Source organism: Azolla caroliniana, unplaced genomic scaffold, assembly GCF_043228905.1.
Source record: "Azolla caroliniana isolate FFs.n. ecotype wild unplaced genomic scaffold, voAzoCaro1.0.p SCAF_6, whole genome shotgun sequence".
Classification (NCBI taxonomy): Eukaryota; Viridiplantae; Streptophyta; class Polypodiopsida; order Salviniales; family Salviniaceae; genus Azolla; species Azolla caroliniana.
This window is the reverse complement of record NW_028230441.1, coordinates 3,196,829-3,218,402: the sequence shown is the minus strand read 5'-3', so window position 1 is coordinate 3,218,402 and position 21,574 is coordinate 3,196,829. Positions and strand designations below refer to the sequence as shown.

Genomic DNA, 21,574 nt, shown 5'->3' with positions numbered 1-21,574 from the left:
ACACACACACACACACACACACTCTCTCTCTCTCTCTCTCTCTCTCTCTCTGTGTCTGTCTGTGTCTGTCTCTTATGGGTTTCTTTTTGTATATTAGCTTTAATGAATCTTTGATTCCACCCAATGGCCTTGTTGGCTTAAGCAGAGCTTTTTATTAATATTATTGTTTTGTGTATACTCTCTCTTTTCTCTCTCTCTCTATATGTATGTATGTACATACATAGATGATAGTATAGTTGCTTCCCTCTCTGCATTTTCAAAATGTTTACAAAATGGTGAAGTCCCCCCTGTTCTTCTTAAAACCCTATCCTCTCTCTCTCTCTCTCTCTAAACCTCACCTCAGAGGTCCCATCACTACGTCAAACAGTTCCTCTCTTCTTCTTCTTCTTCTTCTTCTTCTTCTTCTTCTTCTTTAGTCTTCTCTGTTGAAGAAGAAGAAGAAGAATGTATATACAAGCAAACAATCACACAAGCAAATTTTTACTAAGTCCCTATGTGAGTGTGATCTATGGGCGAGGAAAGGAATTAGGGGGGTTTTGTACCCACAACACTCTCTCATTCGTAGATAATTAACAGGTTAAGAACAAGAGATGGCTTCGGCAAGAGGCAGTAGAGGCGAGAGGGATGATGACTTGGCTCTGTTCCATGAAATGCAGAGGAGAGAAAGAGAGAAGAAGCACAGTCTTCCTATGCGTCCTGTTGCTGAGAATCAACACTCCGATCCTAACCATGGTCAGTTTTTGTGTCTCTCTTCACCTTACCTTATCCATGGTTTTGTTTTCTTTCTGATCTTTACGTGATCGTAACCATGGTTAGTTTTTTTTTGGTTTTGTTTATTCCTTATCTTCAATGGATCGTTAACCATGGTTTGTTTTTTTTGTCTCTCCTCCTCCTAAAACTGAATTACTTTCCTGTCTGGAAAATAATCTTAGCTACATCAGTGCTTACTAGGATAGCTACAAAATTTTTAGCATCACAGTTCGAAACATTTTTAGCAATAGAAAAATGTGGTCAATTTTAGATTTTTAAAGCCTAAATACTCAGTAGATTTTCTCATTAATAAGCTTTTGAGAAACTCAAAATCTACTAGGCAAACTCAAAATTTAGAATCAAACTTTGAGAGTTTTAGTGATAGAAGTATTGAATTAATTTTAAAATTGTATCCTTGTTCATATCTGGGAAGCTCAAAAATTGGAGGTTTTATATCAAGCATGCCGAAGCATATTCATCTATCAACAAAAGATTTGAGCATATTGATTATGTATGTCACATTATCTTCTTAACATTTCTATGTTCAAAGCTCATCGTTCAAATGTGACGTGAATGCAAGGATTCAACCTGCATTTGGTCTAGTGCGAGAATATTTGGACATTACTCCTAGTTTTTTATGCAAAGTTATGTGAATAGCATTTGGTCACTTTAAAAGAAGACTTAGGCACTTTGCTCATATACATACAATGTGAAATGAATACATGAATTCATCTTAGTGTGAAGAGTATTTGAACATTTCATCACGTTTATATACTTATACTGTATATGCATGTACATATCATGTGTACATATGCCTGCATATATGTGTATCTATGCAGGCTATCCACGCATGCATGTATGATATGTGTTTTGTTCTAATAAGCTGATATTTCTTCTTCTCTTAAGCAGCAAGGCTAGCAAATCCATCATTATATAGAATGGCAACATCTGCAGCTGCAACCAATGTATATCGAGGAAGGACATCGGGTGAGGAGCTTCTAGCTTCTGATATGGGTAAAAATGACTATGACTGGTAAGGCAAACAAGAAACCATATCAATCTATGATGGAAACCAACCAATGTAGTATGCTGGAATTTTGTTTTTTTAAACTTTCTCATATGAATTTTCCATAGGCTCATGACTCCTCCTGGCACACCTTTGGTAACGAATGCATTGGAGAATGAACCAATGGAAAGTGCTGGAAACATTTCATCCCAGAAAGGACTTCCTAATCTTGTGAAATCTCTTGCTACAATCAAGACAAGTCGAGTAAGTTTATATTAAAAAGGCGAAATCTTTACTTTTAGCATCAAAGCTTATGTTGAATATTTATTTTCTTGTATATTTGAAATCGGGTTCGGACATGTTGTTTTATGTGCTCACATATGCCTTCTTGTTTTATGTTTCAATATTATGAGAATATTGGAGACAACTTGAATCCAATTTGAAATAAAGATACTTCTGCAACTAGCTTATTTGTTTGCCAATCCATCATTTGGAAATGTGCAGATGCTGAGGGAACCATCAACAATAACATCAAGGTCGGATTCGACATCGAGAACGGTCCGTGGTGGTAATCTCTACAACAATTCGCCAGCAGGTGGACCAAATAGACGCTCGTCTCTTGCTCCAACAACATCCTCAGCCCCAACATCAAGGCCTAGTTCATCATCTCGTCCTTCAACACCCACAAGAAGCCGACCCACGATCCCATCTTCAACTACTAATGGAAGCATCGGCATTACTGCTAGGTCCAATACAAATTCATCATCTACAAGGTCGGGGGTTCCATCAAGATCCACCACTCCTCTTCGAAGACCTTCTACTCCTGTGATGTCTCAAGGACAATCAGCACCAGGAAGGTCTTCTTCGGCTAACAGGGCAAGCTCTTTGCCTTCAAGAAATACACTGAGTTCTCGTGGAAGCTCTCCTAATGTTAGAGCTACTGTTCCCCATGCTTGGCAACCATCCGAGATGCCAGGATTCTCACTCGAGCCACCCCCGAACCTAAGAACTACAACTATACCCGGCACTCGTTCTGTTTCCAATTCTAGAGGCACTTCTGTAGGTACTGGTAGGCCAAGTGTGTCACCATCCATGGGTTGTGTCAAACCGGGTACATCTTCATCACCATTGTTAGTTTCTTCAAGGCCACGAACAACATTGTCTTCACCATTGTTGGGTCCTTCAAGGCCGGGAACACCAACTAAGACAAGGCCGGGAACACCATCTAAGACTGGGGGGTTTAGGCAGGGTGCTTCATCGTCATCATCATCATCAAGGCCCTCTATGGCCCATTCATCAGCAAACCCCCCATCCCCATCATCGACAACCTCATCGAAAACAAGTGAATCAATTCTAGATAGATCGAGAAGACAGTCGTCCTCGCCTAACATCACTCGAGGCCGGGCATCCACCTCTGAAAGACCCCTCTCAAGAAATGGACGGAATGAGGGTAACAACTTGAATGACATGAGCGTTGGTAGAAGTAGCAAGATGGTTGATCGTATGTTACAGTCTCGACGTGTTGCCCTCACATCATCCATGTCCCCGGAAGAAATGTCAACATCGCATACAAGACGTGCCATGAAGCCCACAACTCCAACAATTAAAGATAGTAGGAATTTACCGCGGAAGCCAATCGACATGGCCCTTCGACATATGGTAACTCAAATATATTTTTAGCTCTATGGATTTGATGATAGCTTTTTTGTAGGGGAAAGAGCACAATAGCCCTAACTTGATGGGTATTTACGAGAATATCCCCCAAGTTTTCAATAATTACTCGAATACCCCTGTATAGTAGTGATACTTTTGTAGCACAGAAGGTGTATTCTGGTTATTGGGTGCGTTCACATTTTTCTAAATTGGAAATTTAAGGTTATTCTCGTGATTACTCAACAAGCCAGGGCTACTTCGGTGTTCACCCACCCCTTTGGGGTATGCGTGTGTAGATTGATTTGTCACATGATGATGCAACTGTAGGATATTCGGCAAAATGCAACAAACAGAATCCGATCCCTCGTACCAAACATAACCTCATCGTCGTCAATGCCAGCATTCTACGGAGTTGTACGATCCGTAGGGTGTATTCGCACTGGCCATTCAGCAAGCAGCACTGCAAGCTCTGAGCATAGCATGAGTATTGCAAGAGACCTAGAAGGAAGTGAGGTGGGTGAAGAGGTTTGCAGCGAAGTAGGAAGCAAAGCATCCCCGAGGAGTATTTCCGATTACAGAGAAGATAGTGTAGAGTTGATGCAACTCTTCCGCCGCAGTATTGAAAAGCTGAGTGGCGCGGAGTCTCCTCTTGTTTGTCAACATGGTAATGGAGGTGCAAGTTGTGATCTTTGCAGCATCAAGAGTAGATTCCAGAGCTTAAAAGAGAGTCCAATGTCAGCTGAGAGTTTGAGGTTAAGTCCGTATTCATGTTCTAGCACCGGGGCTTTGTCACCGTCCGGAAGCCATTGCTAAATCAAATTGAGTATCAAAAGAGGTACCACTTTGATTTCTTCATCCAGCAACATGAGGAGAATCATATTTAGAATCACCATGGTTTACATGCTACCAATCATGTTGAAATGTGTTCAATTGACTTTCTGTGAGGCACTGCTCGTAATGTTAATACAGTTTATCCAGAAAAGATATATTTAGAGTTGTCACAAAAGTTTTTTAATAGTTGATTATTTTAATTTGATTGGTGAAAAAATGTGGCTCATTAATTATGAAATGCTTATTTCTTTTGAATTTTGATGTTCCTTACCATTTATTGTTCATAATTGATATGTTTCTCCTTGGTGGTTAAATTTATAGTCAAATCATAATAAATTATTAATGTGAATAATTACCATGCAAATAAATTTTACAAGATAAACAACACATCGCTTAACAAGGGGTATGTAGCCAGATGTCTCCCAAATTACCCCTGATTTTATGCCTGTCGTGAATTGTAGCTTAAAACCCATTATCCAAAGATGCTTGTTGTCTCAAGAGTCAGTATTCTTGGATGGTCATGATGCCCTATCCCATTATGACAATGCAATTAATCATAGCGTTCTTATTGTTAATATATGTATCAATGTGCTTTGAAAGTGTTCAATCAATATAATGAGAAGCATTGTTCTTATTGATAATATGTTTATCCATAAAAACACAAGATTTCAGTGAAAATAATCACATAGGCTTCTTAATAATTGATTGATTATCCTGATTTGATTAATGAAAAAATGTGATTCATTAATTGTGGAACCCTAATTTCTTTTAAATTTTGATATTGTTCATAAACCATTTTTTTTGTTCATATTTGACTAAAAATCAACATTCTTCCGTTTTATATTCAACTCACGTGTAATTATTAATATGAAGAGTTAGCATGTGAAAATACTTTTAAAAAGACAAAAAACTTACTCCTTGACAAGGAGCACGTGATGACATCAATATAATTACTATGACAAGTTTTATATTACATACATCTAATATGAGGGTGCAATGTCATGACTTGCCATGCATTTTGCACCACCCTTTGCACACATAACCCACTATTAAAAGATGATCGTTGTATCAAGAGCCATGTTCCTATAGGGGACAAGATGGCCCTCTCTTGCTATGACTATGTAATCAATCATACTCTTATGTTGCAAAAAAGAAGAAGCTAAGATTTAGAGTAAATCTTAAATGTCGAGCCATGTGGGGGGTGGCAGACGAGGTTGCAATCAACTAATGTGATGTCAACATGATCGAACCATTTGGGCAATGCTGAGGCTATTTTGTTGTGATGGGCAACACGATGGACCCATATGGGTAATGGGGAGGCCACAACAAACCGTTTTATGTCAACGTGATCTCTTCGTTAATGCCTTTAGGCGAATCATGGGACACGTATGTGCGTACACAAACTTGTGTACAACGAAGGAAGGACTGTGAAAGATGGGATGGATTGCTGGAAGGAGGTTTGAAAGTATGTGCGGAAGTATGTGTGTGAGGACTTGTTTGAGCTATGCACAACAAACAACACAGATATGTAGCAATATGAAGAAGAAGATAGACGCAGTTCTAGCTTCAATGGAAGTTCTCTATTATTCTGTAACTCTTTCTCTACAAGACTCAAGATACGATACAAGACGATCATATAGTTACAAGGTTAGGTTAGAGTGTATATACCCAAGCCCTAACTATTGGACGTGTTCACACTTATATGGATACAAAGTGGAAGGAGTCGGCCTTTTATGCCAACATGGATACCATGGGCTACACATTAGGACCTAAACGTTGGTTGGGTGGTATTTGAATGAATGATCTCCGAGCATTTCTCTAGTGTACAAAAAATGGTAGCCTTGTAAAGTTGTATCATGTATGTATATCATTATTTGCATGTCACCCCAAGCTCTGTTGGAATCCCCTGGACTGTGCAGGGACGACCCCCCTTAACCCTAAACTTCGAGCTTCTCGCCACTTTATTCAGACATGGCAATCTACTCCAGGGCTCTCTGGAAGATTCCCACCCTCGATCGAGGATATCCACTTGTCGAGAAAGGTACACAATCCTCAACCTTCCATTGTAGGCATATTACTTACGCATATTTCATGGATCTAGACGAAGGAGTGATTTTCAAACAGGCAATTCGTCCTCATTCCTTTGCGTATAGTAATGACTTGGAAGCTTTATGAATAATGACTGGCCTTGTGTCTATGTTCGTGGATGTTGGATGTATCCATGAAGCTCACAAGGCCTTTGATGCATTGTTGTGTCTTTACGAATTATCTTGGAATACTCTCATCACTGGGCATGTGAAATATGGAAATAACCTCTACCAGCGTTTGCAAATGAAGAAATTGTTCTATTTTCTGGACGTGCCTTTGTCCCTTTTCTTTACTATTATAGAGGGGTGGAAGACATGGAAAAGGCATTTTGTTTGAAAAACCAAAATAAATATATTTGTATAAAAAATAAAAAATAAAATAAAAGTGACGAAAGAATCATGTTACCTATAGATGTAAGATTCTCAAATGAGATGGATTGTAATTTTTGTCTTGGAATGATCTCTAGCATAGGTCGATAATGAACAGAGAGATCTTGTTCTTTGTTCATGAGCTTGTGTGGTTATATTGTCGCTCTTCAACAACTTCTGCTACATGCTATGGAATAAATAATTACATATTTATCTGTAGAAATTCTAAGTGTATTACATTTATTTCAATGAGGCTGATGTATGCGTTTTGAGAAAAACATGCCTTCATTATGTAATTTATAACTGAGATATATATATAAATTTTGTACTAATCCTCTAAAATTGTCATACTTTTTTTGCAAATTTGTAGCATTTCATGCATAAAAAAGAAACTCGACCAAGTTATAATTTTTTTTTTCCAAGAGCTACATTCGCCAAGGTTTAGGTTGCATTGTGAAACTACACTATGGTAAATGAGATTTAATTTGAGTCGGACATTTGATAAATGAACGTAGGATATGAAAGTAAGAAAATTATGCTGATTCTTTTTGCTTGTTATGGACAAAGAGATCCCTTATCGGTTATGCATCTTGGCAAGCAGGGTTTAAAATTACAGCACAGAATTTAAACAGAGTTAACATGGCAGTGGATCATTTGGAGGACAACACAGGTTTGAGCAAAACATGTGGAATGGATAAATTGGAAGAGATTGGGCCACATATAGATAGAGGGCGAGGCAAGGCCATGCCGAAGATCGAGGAAAAAAATTTACACTCATCTTCAATTGATATTTTCCTAGGTGTGTGGCACCCCTGATCATGTGTGCATGAACACATCTTAACATTTCGTATTCTTTGGACTGATTTCTTTAACATCATTGCATCATTAATGATCAAGAATATCAGAAATGTCTGAAATTGAGTGGGAGAATATGCATAGAAATACAGAAGAACAGGTACTACTAGAAACACAATATGTTAGGTTGTCGAAAGCTTATATACTATGATCATATGGTCAAATAAAGCATTGGGGTCTCCTTCATCAAGATCAATCTTTTGGAATACCATGATTTCATCATGTATCGAGCGTGGTGAACCTGAGATAGCATTGAACATTTTTTCTCGCATACAAAACAATGGTATCAAGCCTTGTCCACACACTTTTGTATGTGTTTTGAAAGCTTGTGCAAGTATAAGGTATCTTGGGCATGGTAAAGAAATCCATGCTCTCCTTATCCATAGAGAAGAAGACTTTCTATCCAACATTTTTGTTTCAAACAGTCTCTTGAGTATGTATGGAAAATGTGGTGAGATCGCAATGGCTGAGAGAATATTTGTTGCCCTGCGTAGACGGAGCGTTATCTCCTGGAATAGCATGCTCTTGGCCTATGTTGACCTTGGGAAGGCAAACCGTGTATTGTTGTTGTATCGACAAATGAAGCACGAAGGTATGAATCCGGATTTTACGACTTTCTCGATCATTCTTCATGCTACAAGAATTCTAGTCAAGAAAGAAGAAGGCTTGTTCCGAAAGGATCTGGGAGCTGATTTGATGCTTCTCAATCTTTCTCGGGCTATTCATTCGGATTTCTTCTGGAAACATTGTGCAATAAACACTGTTGTTGCAAACAGCCTTGTAAATGTTTATGGCAAATGCGGCGCGATTAAGGAGGCTGAGAATGTATTTTGTGGATGCCCATTCAAGTATGATGTCATATCATGGACTACGATGCTCTCAGCATACGCTGAAAATGGTTATGAAAAGAATGCTTTACAACTCTACAAGCACATGCAAGAAAAGGGTGTGAGCCCGAATGAGCAAACATTGGTGCATGCACTTCAGGCATGTAGTATACTTGTAGAAACACAAGATATTCATCGATCATATTTGGAGATCGGAAAATCATTACACACGGATGTCATAAAAATGGGTTATGCATCCAATGTCTTTGTTTGCAATACAATCATGAGTCTGTATGGAAAATGTGGATTGATAAAAGAAGTTGAAGCTGTATTTGATGGAATGAACGAACAAACTACTATGTCATTGAGCGCAATGGTGTGTGCATATGTTCATAAAGGATTAGGGCACAAAGCATTAGATCTTTATAAAATTGTGCAGGAGAAGGGCATGATCCTGGATCATGTTATACTGTTATGTCTTATTCAAGCTTGTGGTGCTATAAGAAATGTGGAGAGATGTAGACAACATCACATGGAAATAGTTGCTTTGGGTTATGACCGAATACCATGTATAGCATCAACGCTTATCTATGTCTATGGGATTTGCACCCTTAGTATGGTAGATGCAAAACCATTGTTTGATAAAGCTATAGAGCAACCTGATATAGTGTTTTGGAATGCATACATAGCTGGTTATGCATGCCTAGGAGATCATGTATCGTGTCTACAAATCTTTGAGGTACTGAAGAAGACACAAATGAAACCAAATGATGTCACATTTGTTTCAATTCTTTCGGCTTGTAGTCACAGTGGCCTTGTGCATAGAGGTCTTCAGTATTTTGAATCCATAAGTAAAGACTATGGTTTAATACCAGGCTTGAAACATTATAGTAGCATAATAGAGATGCTTGGCCAAACAGGGAACTTTGGGATGATTGAAGTTATCTTAACAAAGATGCCAATGGAACCCAATCTCACCATCTGGTTGGCTTTGTTAGGTGCATGTTGTGCATACGGTAATTTGGGAAGAGCAAAACAAGCATTTGATGGGATAATGAAGCTGCAATCCAAAGAAAATAAAAAAATATCCATTGGTGGATAAAATATGCTTTCATTGTGGTGACACACATGCACAAAAAGATTGGAAAGGCCAAATGTTATGAAAGATTGATGTCTACGCAAATCTTAGTGCTCCAAGGGGAATCAGAATTTCATAAAGATGCCCACATTTAGCTTTGAGTCACAAGGGTTAACAAAAACTTGACCTTATGTAGTGTCCCATAGCTGAAGTTTGGATGTTGGCTAAGTGTTAATGAGGTTGGTGCAAAAGAGTAGCTGTGGAATCTTAGGTTTTCCCAAGGGTATTTGGTAAAGACCAAAACATTTCTGGACCAAATTTATGTTCAGTGGAATTTGAACTCGTAACCAACCAATTAATCTTGCTAAAGCATTGCCTCCTAAGCCAATTCTTCTGTAAACACTAGGATTATTCTTATGGTCCTAACCTCTAGTAGAGGAAAATGAAGATTTTTGAATCTGGTCTAACAGGTTATTGAGTTAAATCATGTAGAGAGGAAGTCTAAATAGAGGGATGATGAAGTAAAAAACATTTGTTTGTTATTACTACAATCAATACTAATATACACTTGTCATCATTCAGAGACACAGATGTAAATGATAGAATTAGGTGCTCATCCTCATGTCCCGACTTGATAAAGGCAATGTTGGAGGATAGATTACATGTTGTAAATGTCAATGACTTGTTTAGAATATGTATTTTATATGTAAGCTCTAAGGGTGTTTTAAATTTGAGAGATGGCAATGAGATGAAGGTAAATAATTGTAAGAATAGTCTTCATTGCATATTTGATTCTTTATGCATTGTAAGAATCTAGATCATGAATGTTTGGTGAGGCTATTGTGAAATTATTTTTTCCGATGCTGCATCTAATATGCAATACCCATTCTGATGCCGTTCTGATGCCATTCTTATAAAAAATGAAGTTCATTTGAAAACTTGAAACCTTTGCACATTTATAAATTGCATGTAGATCAGGTAGATCAGTCTTTAAATACTAATATGTATGTCAAAACATATTGCATACAGGTCACAAATGTCCTGTTTCTTATAGATTCACAAGGTTACAAAATTTAAAATTTAAAAACATAAATGCGCTTCATAATGTTTCTGGGTTCATGTCTGGATCATTGATGTGCACCAACAGTTTTAGTTTCAGAACACAATGTGCTTTTCTAAATTTTGAAATTTAATGATGCTCTGGTGATTACCCAATAAGCTGGGGGCACTTTGGCTATTTTTCATCTCCTGTTCATGCATGTGAATATTTCTGTGACATGATGATGCAATTATAGGCTATTTGTCTAAGTTGTCGGATGCCACCATTCTACAGAGTTCAATCAGTAGAGTGTGTTTGCACTGGCCATTCCACTACCAACAACACGAGCTCTTAGCATAGCATGAGTACTTCAAGATTTCTGGAACAAACTGAGGTTGGGGAAGAGGTTTGCAGGGAAGTAAGATGCAAAGCATCCATGAAGATTGTTTCAGGTTACAGAGAAGATAGTATAGAGTTGATGCTACTCTTCCACTGCAGTACCGAAAAACTGAGTGATGCGGAGTCTCCTCTCATTTGTGAACATGGTAATGCAGATGCAGGCAGCAAGTTGTAATCGTTGCATCCTTCAGAGTAGATTGCAGAGCTTAAAGAGAGCCCCGTGTCAGCAAAGAGCTTGAGATTAAGTATGTAATATATGTTTCTAGCAAAGGGGCTATGTATTGGAAATCCGAGTGGCGCAGAGTCTCCTTTCATTTCCCAACATGGTATGGAGGTACAAGGTCTGATCTTTGCAGAATTAAGAGTAGATTCCAGAGCTTAAAAGCCATGGTAGGTACAAGGTATGATCTTTGCAGAATTAAGAGTAGATTCCAGAGCTTAAAGCCATGGTAGGTACAAGGTGTGATCTTTGCAGAATTAAGAATAGATTCCAGAGCCTAAAAGCCATGGTTCGATCAATATGAGTGGTATCAAAAAGAGATAGTTCATTCATCACTATTTATGGCCTGATAGTATACATGCTTTCATGAATATTACTTGATTGTTTTGGTTGCTTTTAATTCTTGATAGTGCAATTAATTATATGTGCTTCCTGGTGGTTAATGGAAGTGGACAGTTTTGGTTGTACCCAAATGAGACTTACATATTGGTATATGCCTATTGTTTACTCTTTGGAGGGAGTCGACTATGAAGGCAATTAGATTCTCTCAAATGTTTTCATATTGAACTTGATCTATTTTTCTGTAAATGTGGCTAAAATGGAAGTGATATCAGGAGGAGAAACAAAAGAATTAAAGGGGAGCTCATATGGAGGCTGTTAATTTGCAATTAAACGATACCATCAATATGATCAAAATCTCAAGCTTTCCCATTGTTCTCAACCTCCATACGAGAAAATTGGTTCTTGCTTGCATGGCCCTTGCATTGGAGGAGTATCTTTAATGTGGAGAATGGAGATGATTGTTTTTTATAGAGGCAGACAAAAAGTCCCTATTCATGTTCTAGCAATGGGGCTTTGCTAACGTTTAGAAGCCATTATTGATTGCTATATCAAGTAAGAAGAAAAAAATCTACATGTCATGATGATATTGCTTGCTCACTTTCTTGGTTGACGTGCTTGTTATTCCTTTAACGGAAATGCATAGTTTATGTTGGTACTAACAAACTTTAATCATTTTGTTACGAGCTTGTGTGGACATGCGTATATAAAAAATATCCGTGAAACAAACCTTTTATAAACCACACAAAACCATTTGGGATTCCATAATGAAGGAAAGGATCATAACAAGTTCTTTGTTATCTTGTGAAAATAGGGTTCTTACATCATACTTTGAGAAATGAGTCGTGCCATTCTATTATGTGAAACTCAATAGAGCATTAACAATATGGCTTTAAAGTATCCATTAAAATTTATGTAGGTTGGATTTAATGGAGATCATTTTGTAACTAGAGAAGAAAGCACCATCTATGAAGAGTTGGGTTTGTGCACCACCACGGCCACAACTTGTGTTTGCCGCTTGTTATCAAATGCCATGAGACGAATGTATGCGTTCGGGTAGGTTTTCTTACACTCGTCGATTTCCCTAAGAACAGCTCCAGCATCCATGCATCCAAACATAGGAAGTTTCCACAAGGTCCAATAGCGTCCATCATAATAGCCACATCCCCTAGAGTTCTCTCGAGATAAGGTAGCTTCCTAAAAGAGAGAGATATAGAGATTGAATTGGTCATCCCAACATTAAGTAAATGTAAATAAATAAATAAACGAACTTTTGATATATTTACCATAATGCCTTAAGTTCTAAAAAACAACTAAATACCCCCATGTGGTACACTTTCCTATATAAAGAAATATAGGTAATCTTGTAAAATTTCCTTTTCAAGAATCTTGATTGATAAAATAAGTTATATTAGTTTTGAGATGTTAAGGTAAAATTGATGAATTACGTGGTCAAATTCGAGGCAAGGGACCCATCCCTTCAAGATGATGTAGTCGACTTGCTTTGCGATTTGCTCGTCACTCAACGCAGGCACATACGACAATGTCTCGAACCTCCTGTTCGTACAAGGGTTCACCACCTAGATGCCAACATCATGCAAAAACCACAAATTAATATATATAAAGCACACGTTTGTCATGAAGAGGAAACACACAAATGCAAATAAAATGTAATCAAACTCACATTTTATTTGCATTTGTACATACATACATGGATGCATGCATGTATTGCTAGTTTGCAGTATAGCTAGAGCAATTAATGACGTTGGAAGATCATTTAGCTTTGAGTTGTTGAGAGTAGAGATATTCATAGGTAGCATTTTAGATCATTACAAACTTGATTAACCTTGCTCCATATTCATTGGTAACATTTTAGATCATTACCAACTTGATTAACCTTGATCCATACAAAACATGCATGTCGATGAATTAATGACATATTGTTGTATGTAGATCCCCAAGGTTTTCATCATATTTGATGGAACTTGGAACAGGAACAGGTAACAGGCTGCTCAACCTCATTGGAAAGATGGTAACTTTTTGATAAGGTTACAAAAATGAACAGGCAAAATCTAACACCAAACATTTAATGAATAAGGTCAGATTTCATGGAAATCAAGAGGTTCGTTAAGGTTGAAGCGATTTTAACAAGGTCATAAAATGGACATGCAAGGTCTACTCAGATTTTCAAAGGAATTTAGAGCAAATATAGACTGGTCAGAAAAAATGATTTTAATAAAGGTCACAAAAATGGGACACGCGAAATCTAACGATGGGTTTAACCAGATTAACAGGCCAGCGGTTAATGGAAATTAAACCAAGAGCTAGAGACTGATTGAGGTTGAAGATTAAAAGAAAACATAGATTGATATAAGATTACAAACAGTTTGATGATATGTGAAGATGTAAAGAAAAGGAAGTGGCTTGAATGGCCATGAATTTACATGATTGCAAAATCATTGAAGCAGATTAATGACAGTTTTAAGAAATTAATCGAGTTGATTTTAAGATTTATAAGCATGCAGAAAACCATACGATTCAAGCTTGCTACAGAGAATCAACGAAAGTTTCAAAAAGAGTTTTTTTTTCCCTCTAAAACGTATTAACCTCATCACGATCAGAAATATGGTGTCTGACCTGCATGTTGCAGTAGACTCGGCTTCCATTGGAAGTAGCAGAAGATAATTCTGCAGGAAGTTTATTGATGAAACTAGACGAGGAGGAGGAAGAGGAGGAAGGAGAAGAATACATCGCCATAGCCACTGGATTGGTGGTACTGAAGGCAGGACAAGAGCTAGATTTCGGGGCAGAGGCATAATGATCGAGGCCAGACATAGGCATGCAAGGGTGTGAGATGACAGATCGCGGCGCAGAAAGAAGGTACATGGGGGCGGCCATGGCGTCTTTACTATCATCGATCTCCTTCGATGAATTCTGTCGATGTCTGTGAGGATTCCTGCCTGTTCTGTGTCTGTGTCTGTGTCTGTGTCTGTGTCTGAGGATGAAATAGTAGAGGCGTGTGGTGGTGATGGGAGGAGGAGGAAGCGGAAGCTTCTGCCTGTTTGGAGCTTGCCATGAAATGCATGCAGAAAGACAGGCTTCTCCCCTGCCCCATCCATGCATGCATACATCCATAGTATGAACCATACATAACCATACGTATTCGCGAATGTTGAAATCATTCGAGTATGGTAAACACCCTCTACGTATCGTAAATACCATACTTTTGTATTCATTACATATTTATTATAAGGTAATTTGTTTTTTAAAGGTAAGAAAGTTAAGGTAAAAAATGTAATAATAATAATAACCATACGAATGTTTTGATAACATACGCATTCGTTTGAATTCGTATGAAAGGGAATGTTTGCCGGTGCATTCGAGTATATTACGTACTATTCCGATACATCCATCCATGCTTCCATCCATCTATTGGGAACTGTAATCTTGTATTTGTTCCATTTTCATTCCAATCACTATTCCATGTATCGCAACTACATTCGGAACATCCCCGTTTCCAACTTCGGTCTTCGATCTCCAGCCTTCCGGTTTTCAGAAATTAGCGATTAGCCAATTTTATGTGACTTGTTCTTCATATTCTTATGGTCTCTAGGCATGTCAATCGATGCATGTGCTGGTTGTTGTTATGTACCTATGTCACCTTTCTCCACACTCACATTTGAATCGATATATTCGCTCGCCCATCAAAACCTTAGCCAGTCACTTTTGCTCTCTTTCAAACCCGCCCATCATTTCCCCAATGCGCGCACACACAACACACAAACACACGCATAATATATATATGTATATACTCTCTAGTCTACATAGACCACCATTATCCCCCTCTCTCCTAAATACATGCATTCGCATTGTCCGCATAAGTTAGGGATGACATTGAGAAAGTAAAAATTTGCACGAGCCACATGTGTTCTACCATTGTTTAGGTGAGGAGGTATACTATTGAATTACACACCGACTATACATAATAAATTGTGTTGGTGATGGTTGTTCACCCTCCTCTATTCCTCGCTAGTTCGCCATGTGATCCACCTCTTGGGTCGTTTCTATTTTTCATAGGTTCTGTAGGACATCCAAGAGCACATGATGATTTATATAGATCATCATAGTCCAAGAATATCAAGGTTATATCAAAATTTCCATAAACATAAATTTGATGCCTTCACACATTCCTTCCATGAGTGTTCAAAGTTTGATCCTTAAGATTACTCCATTTTGGCTTTTCACTACTATTCATTTCAATCGCTTCTTTTTAGTCATAGAAACTTAGATCCTTCTCAAACACCCTAAATTCCATCTCACATAAGAAACCCTACTCTAAAAGAAGGTTCTAGATGAAAGAAGCCATGTAGAAATTTTCTATTACGAAATTTAATATTTGTAATATAGAGGTAATCACGACCTTAAATCACACAAGAAGCCGCAAGCTATGGAATGAATTGTTACATATTTTTTTTGGATAAAATAAAATAATAGTTACATATTTGTTAGTAGAACTTCTATGTGCAAACATTTATTCCAACGATGAAGTTGCATGTGTCACGTTGAAGAAAACCATGCCTTCACTTTCTAGTTTATGAAAGTAGAGATTTTTGAGCGAGTACCATAAATACATCATTTTTGTACTAAATCCTTTAAATTTGTCGTGTTTTTTCACAAATTTGTAGCATTTCATGCATAAAAAAACATTTGATCAAGTGCTAAAGAAATTTTTTCTCTAGAGCCACATTCACCAAGATTCAGGTTGCAGTGTGAAATTACACAATGCTAGCAATTGGTGTTCAATTCTAGTGCGAGATGTACATGATAAAAGATTATAAGATACTAATGGGAGAAAATTATGTTGATTTTTTCTATCGTGTTATCACCAAAGACATATTTCTTATTGGTCATGGATCTTGATGAACAATGTTTTGGAGCACAATAGGGCACGAAGAGAGATAAGGCGATACTAAATAAATTGGAGCATAATGCGGTCTTCACAAAATATATAAATTCAAGTAGATAACATGGAGAAGGTTGGATGACACCTCAAAGAGAAATTTCTCATTGGTTATCAATGTTGGCGAGTAAGGTTTGGAAATATAACATGGGTGACAAAGAGGGCTAACACATAAGTAGATCATTTCATCAAGGACAATGCGGGCTAACAAAAAAAAATTCAGCATGGGTAACATGGTGGAGGTTGGGAGGCATAAGAGGTAGGGAGTATACATATTATATAATCATCGTGCATTTCATGTGGCAATCTGAAACATGCCACTCTTTTTTCTGTAATATTCTCACATGTCCATCCATACACATAGTAAGATGAGTCTACGTAAATGTCTTATTCCTTATAGACTCATGAGCTTGCATATTCTTAAATTTAATCAAATAAATGTGCTTTTTAATGCTTGGGGTTTCATGTCTTGATCAATGGGTTTCACAATTGATGTGACATTCTAGGTTCTAGTTTTTCATTTAGAGTTTTTAGTTTCAATTCGTGTAGACTAACAAATTCCTTCTAAACATTGGCTTTACAACTTCATGTTTTACATTGCAAGGAAAATACACTTACAATGATTTGGACAAAGAAGTTATAATGCAGTTAAGCTTGTAGGCAAACTGTTGAAATTGAAAACTTGGAATAATTAATTGAGGGGTTTAATTAACACGATTAGATTATTTGAAATATTTGTAGAGAAGGTGAACTTAAATAATGGAGTTTGTTAAACATTGGATGGCAACAATATCTTTCATGCTACAAAGAATGGATGGCAGGCTACCAAGTGGAACCAACAGAGGAAGGGGATTGGCATCTCATTCACTATAATCACGTGTCAATGGGAGGTGACATGTCAGCAATGACTCGAAATGAATGTTGGATGGTATGTTTTGGACAAGTTGATACATTGTTGTCTCCAAACGAACACCATACCACATTCAGGGAGGGCCTATTGACATGTCAACAAGCTCAATGTGAACAACAAGCTAGTCCAACTAACAACAATAAATTTTTTTATGAGAGCATGGTAGCACCCCCGACAACTTGATGGATATGCCAGAGGGAAATGTTAGTGACACTCAACGACTATACCGTGACGATGATGAGGGCTCTGAAGCGATATTTAAAAGGGCGAGCTAAATATTGAATGGCATATAATGGATGATATCTTGACACTTGCATCTATCTATCTATGTATATAGAAAATATATATACAAGTGTGTCTTTTGTACTGTATATATACTTCTTCTATACATAACATAATATCTAGCGTTATATGTATATATGTATGTGTACAGTGTATACAATACAGAAATATGTACATAGGAAATATATATACAAGTGTGTCACTAGTAGTGTATGTATATACATATTCAGCAGGGTTGAGAGAGAGAGACAGAGACAGAGACAGAGAGAGGTGGTAATGCTGATGGGATGCAGACATGGCAATCTACCGCAGGGCTTCCTGCATCAGCATTCCTGAGCGAAGTGGCGCAGGCACATGGTTTCCATAGCTTCTGGAAGATTCTCACCCTCGATCAAGCATTGCCACTTCTCGAGAAAGGTACACATCCTCAACCTTCCATTGGAGACATATTAAGCATATTGCATAGATCTAGAAGAAGGAATGATCGCAATCAGGTACTCCGTCTTCATTCCTATGTGTATAGAAATGACTTGGAAGCTCATACGTCTTTATGTAATTGCCTTATCTCTATGTTTGTGGATGTTGGATGTATTGATGAAGCTTACAAGGCCTTTGATGCATTGTTGCATCCTAATGAATTATCTTGGAATACTCTCATCACTGGTTGTGTGAGATGTGGAAAGCCCATATATGCCTTAAACCTCTACCAGAGATTACAAAATGAAGATATTGTTCTTCTCTCTGGACATGCTGTTGTCGCTTTGCTCAAGTCTTGTAGAGAGGTGAAAGACATCGAAAAGGGACCAAGAATTCATGCTGATATTGCTAGAAATAAATCGCTCCAAGAGGACCTTTATGTTGGTACCGCGTTACTTGATATGTACGCTAATTTTGGTTCACTTGTTAAGGCACGAGAAGTTTTCGTAAAGATTCCGGTTAGAAATGTTGTCTCTTGGAATGCACTCATTACAGCATATGCAAGATATGGCTGTGATCAAGATGTCATAGACTGCTTCGAGCAAATGCAACTTGAAGGTGTCTCTCCAGATCCTATAACATTTTCTTGTGTTCTAAGGATTTGTGGCAATAGAGGTGATGTCGGCATGGGCCAAGCAATACATGCTGAAATTGAAACCAATCATATGCTAGAAACAGATTTGATTGTCGGTAGTGCATTGGTTGATATGTATTGTAAATGTGGCTTTCTTACCAAAGCACAAATAACTTTTGACAAGCTTAGTGTTCGGGATTCTGTATCATGGACTATGCTAATTTCGGGGCTTGCTGAGCATAGGCGTGGTGATGAAGCACTTAAATGTTTTGAACAGATGCAACTTGAAGGTATACCAATAGATGATATTACTCTTGTTTGCATCTTGAAAGCATGTGGTACTATAGGATCTGTAGAAAAAGGCCAACAAATACATGCAAAGATTGAGATCCAAAGTTTATTTGGAAGAGAACTTTCTGTTGGCAATATGCTAATTGTAATGTATGCTAAATGTGGTTTCCTTGACCTGGCACAAGGTGCATTTGAGAAGCTTCCAGGTCGAGACATTGTTTCCTGGAATTCTTTGGTTACAGGATATGCGAATCATGGGTATAACGAGAAAGTATTGCAGTGTTTTGAACAGATGCAAGTTGAAGGAATTTCGCCAAGTGCAATTACATTCACTTGCAGCTTGAAAGCTTGTGGCAATGTTGGAGCCATAGAGACAAGTGGAAAAATACATACTGAGATTGTTGTAAAAGGTTTGTTGGAAAGAGATATCATGGTAGGAAATAGCTTGGTTGATTTGTATGTGAAATCTGGATCTCTTGTTAAAGCGCAAGAAGTTTTTGACAAGCTTCCAATCAGAACTGTTGTCTCTTGGACTTCTCTTTTTAATGGCTATATTGAGCATGGGCCAAGTGAGGAAGCAATCAGCTGTTTTAATGAAATGTTGCTAGAGGGAGTTCATCCAGATGCTATTGCTTTTGTCTCATGTTTGAAAGCTTGTAGCTGTATTGGAGCAATAGAGAAGGGGGAAAACCTCCATTTGGAAATTGAAAAAAGAGGGCTGTTGGAAGATCCTGCTGTTGGCTGCGCATTGATCAGCATGTATGCCAAATGTGGTTTTCTTAAAAAGGCACGCAAAGTGTTTGATAAGCTGGCGGTTCAGAATGTTTTTTCATGGACCGCACTAATTTCAGGCTATGCAGAGCAAGGTCATGGAGAAGCAGCACTTGATTGCCTTGCACATATGTCCCTAGAGGGATTGTCTCCAGATGATGTGACATATCTTTGCATCCTGAAAGCTTGTGGTTATGCTGGAGCCATAGATAAGGGTCGAGAAATACATGCTCAATTGGAAAGAAATGGGTTATTGGAAAATGATCCAGCTGCTGGCATTGCTTTGGTTGACATGTATTGTAAATGTGGTTCACTTGACTTAGCACAAGAAGTGTTTGATAAGCGTCCAGTACAGGACACAACCTTGTGGAATTCATTAATGGCAGGGTATGCCCAGCTTGGAGACAGTGAAAATGTTTTAAATGTCTTTCACAGTATGCTCAAAAAATCTATAAAGCCCAACCATATCACCTTTGTCATTATTCTTAATGCATGTAGTCGTATAGGGTTATTTAATAGTAGTTTGATGTATCTTGAAGCTATGAGTAGAGACTATGGAATTATTCCTACTGTGGAACACCATGCCTGCATTGTGGATCTTTTTGCTCGTGTAGGTCAAATTGACATGGCATTAGCAATGGTCAAGAGGTTGCCATTCAACCCTGATCTTGATGTTTGGCATACTGTTCTAGGTTCTTGTAGAAAATGTGGAAATGTGGAACTTGGAAAAGAGGTATTTAAGAATGCAGTGTCGATTGGGAAACAACATGCTGCATCTTACGTGCTTATGTCTCATATATATTCAGGTGTTGCTACTTAGCTTGTAAATTGAAAGTTGTACACCAACTTCTTCAAGCACAGCCGACTATTGAAGTGGATTCCAAATCATGCAAACATGCAGTCCAAATTCAAGGTCATTATTTAATATAACAATAAACTACCACAACTGATCATCTGCACCATGGATGTGTTGACGATATCAATGCAATCGTGGCTTGTACAAATTGCTGATGTGAATCTGGAATTGGAAATTGAGCAGGTGAGAAAGTAGCTCTACAATGTGTATTCTTTTGTCTCTATGATATGAAAGGTAATTAAAACATATTTCTTTTTGAGTTTCTGATTATGTCCCTTCATCTTTTTGCTTGTGAAGAAGGTATACAAACATGTCAGGATATGCAAATATTGCAACATGACATTTGAGATGAATGACAAGACCAATATTTTGATCTGTAGACTTCATGATTATATCACTTTCTTCCTTTGAAGAGAAGTCTTCAGTTCCATTTGAGCAAACTTGTGGATGGCAAGAGTGACCCAACAAGTAAGATTTTCACTTGAATGCTCCATGAATTTATTCTATTTCTGTCAAGACTGACCATTGCAACAAGTAAGATTCTAACTTGTATACTCCAATTTTTCATTTTGGACAGAATTATATTATATTAACAACAATTCATGTTCTACTCTTCTACTATGGATTTGGCTACAAGGAGAGATCGATAGCAGGTTTGAGGCAATAAAATGTTTCGTTGTAAGAGAGCAACATAGTCCTTGTGGAGCCATGAGACCCTCCATCTTCCCCAATGAGGCTATTTTGATAAATAAAAGATTTCGATGAAGTGTTCTTTTTTCACAATGGTTATGCTATAAAATGCTAAATCGTTTTCCCTGAGGAAAGTCTAATTTAAATTAGTGGCTTGTGCAAGGCATGTATCAATAAGATATGTAAAGCAAGACATTGTCATATTTGAGGTAACAATTAAATATGTAATATATTGATTGTCATATTTGAAATAGCAATAGAATGTCACATGTGAGATTGTTCTAGCGTTCCATGATATAGAACTCTAAAT

The 21,574-nt window shown here is 37.7% G+C and overlaps 4 protein-coding genes across 7 annotated transcripts; 3 read left to right on the top strand and 1 right to left on the bottom strand.

The window, feature by feature from the left end:
* Window positions 1-413: 413 nt before the first annotated feature.
* On the top strand, window positions 414-4,274 carry LOC147862612 (uncharacterized). The gene is made up of 5 exons (XM_087321221.1): window positions 414-732; window positions 1,660-1,783; window positions 1,885-2,020; window positions 2,261-3,415; window positions 3,737-4,274. The coding sequence occupies exons 1-5, from the start codon at window positions 591-593 to the stop codon at window positions 4,220-4,222; spliced, it is 2,043 nt and encodes a 680-aa protein (XP_087177347.1). The 5' UTR covers window positions 414-590; the 3' UTR covers window positions 4,223-4,274.
* A 1,857-nt stretch (window positions 4,275-6,131) lies between these two features.
* Window positions 6,132-10,072, top strand: LOC147862611 (pentatricopeptide repeat-containing protein At4g35130, chloroplastic-like). 2 transcript variants are annotated; one of them, XM_087321738.1, is made up of 3 exons: window positions 6,132-6,281; window positions 7,298-7,495; window positions 8,046-10,072. In XM_087321738.1, the coding sequence occupies exon 3, from the start codon at window positions 8,071-8,073 to the stop codon at window positions 9,478-9,480; it is 1,410 nt and encodes a 469-aa protein (XP_087177864.1). In that variant the 5' UTR covers window positions 6,132-6,281; window positions 7,298-7,495; window positions 8,046-8,070; the 3' UTR covers window positions 9,481-10,072. The 2 variants fall into 2 exon arrangements, with proteins under 2 accessions (XP_087177864.1, XP_087177863.1); XM_087321737.1 differs by having other exon boundaries at window positions 7,298-10,072.
* A 2,290-nt stretch (window positions 10,073-12,362) lies between these two features.
* LOC147862610 (ribulose bisphosphate carboxylase small subunit, chloroplastic-like) lies at window positions 12,363-14,422 on the bottom strand. Its single transcript, XM_087321482.1, has 3 exons — window positions 14,091-14,422; window positions 12,902-13,033; window positions 12,363-12,650 (listed from the first exon to the last, which is right to left on the bottom strand). Exons 1-3 carry the CDS (start codon window positions 14,349-14,351, stop codon window positions 12,420-12,422), a joined length of 624 nt encoding a protein of 207 aa, XP_087177608.1. The 5' UTR covers window positions 14,352-14,422; the 3' UTR covers window positions 12,363-12,419.
* A 3,426-nt stretch (window positions 14,423-17,848) lies between these two features.
* On the top strand, window positions 17,849-21,550 carry LOC147862609 (putative pentatricopeptide repeat-containing protein At3g01580). Of its 3 annotated transcripts, XM_087321525.1 has the most exons (4): window positions 17,849-20,451; window positions 20,525-20,757; window positions 20,875-21,042; window positions 21,152-21,550. In XM_087321525.1, exons 1-2 carry the CDS (start codon window positions 17,893-17,895, stop codon window positions 20,543-20,545), a joined length of 2,580 nt encoding a protein of 859 aa, XP_087177651.1. In that variant the 5' UTR covers window positions 17,849-17,892; the 3' UTR covers window positions 20,546-20,757; window positions 20,875-21,042; window positions 21,152-21,550. The 3 variants fall into 3 exon arrangements, with proteins under 3 accessions (XP_087177651.1, XP_087177649.1, XP_087177650.1); XM_087321523.1 differs by having other exon boundaries at window positions 17,849-20,757; XM_087321524.1 differs by having other exon boundaries at window positions 17,849-20,808.
* The last annotated feature ends 24 nt before the right edge of the window (window positions 21,551-21,574 follow it).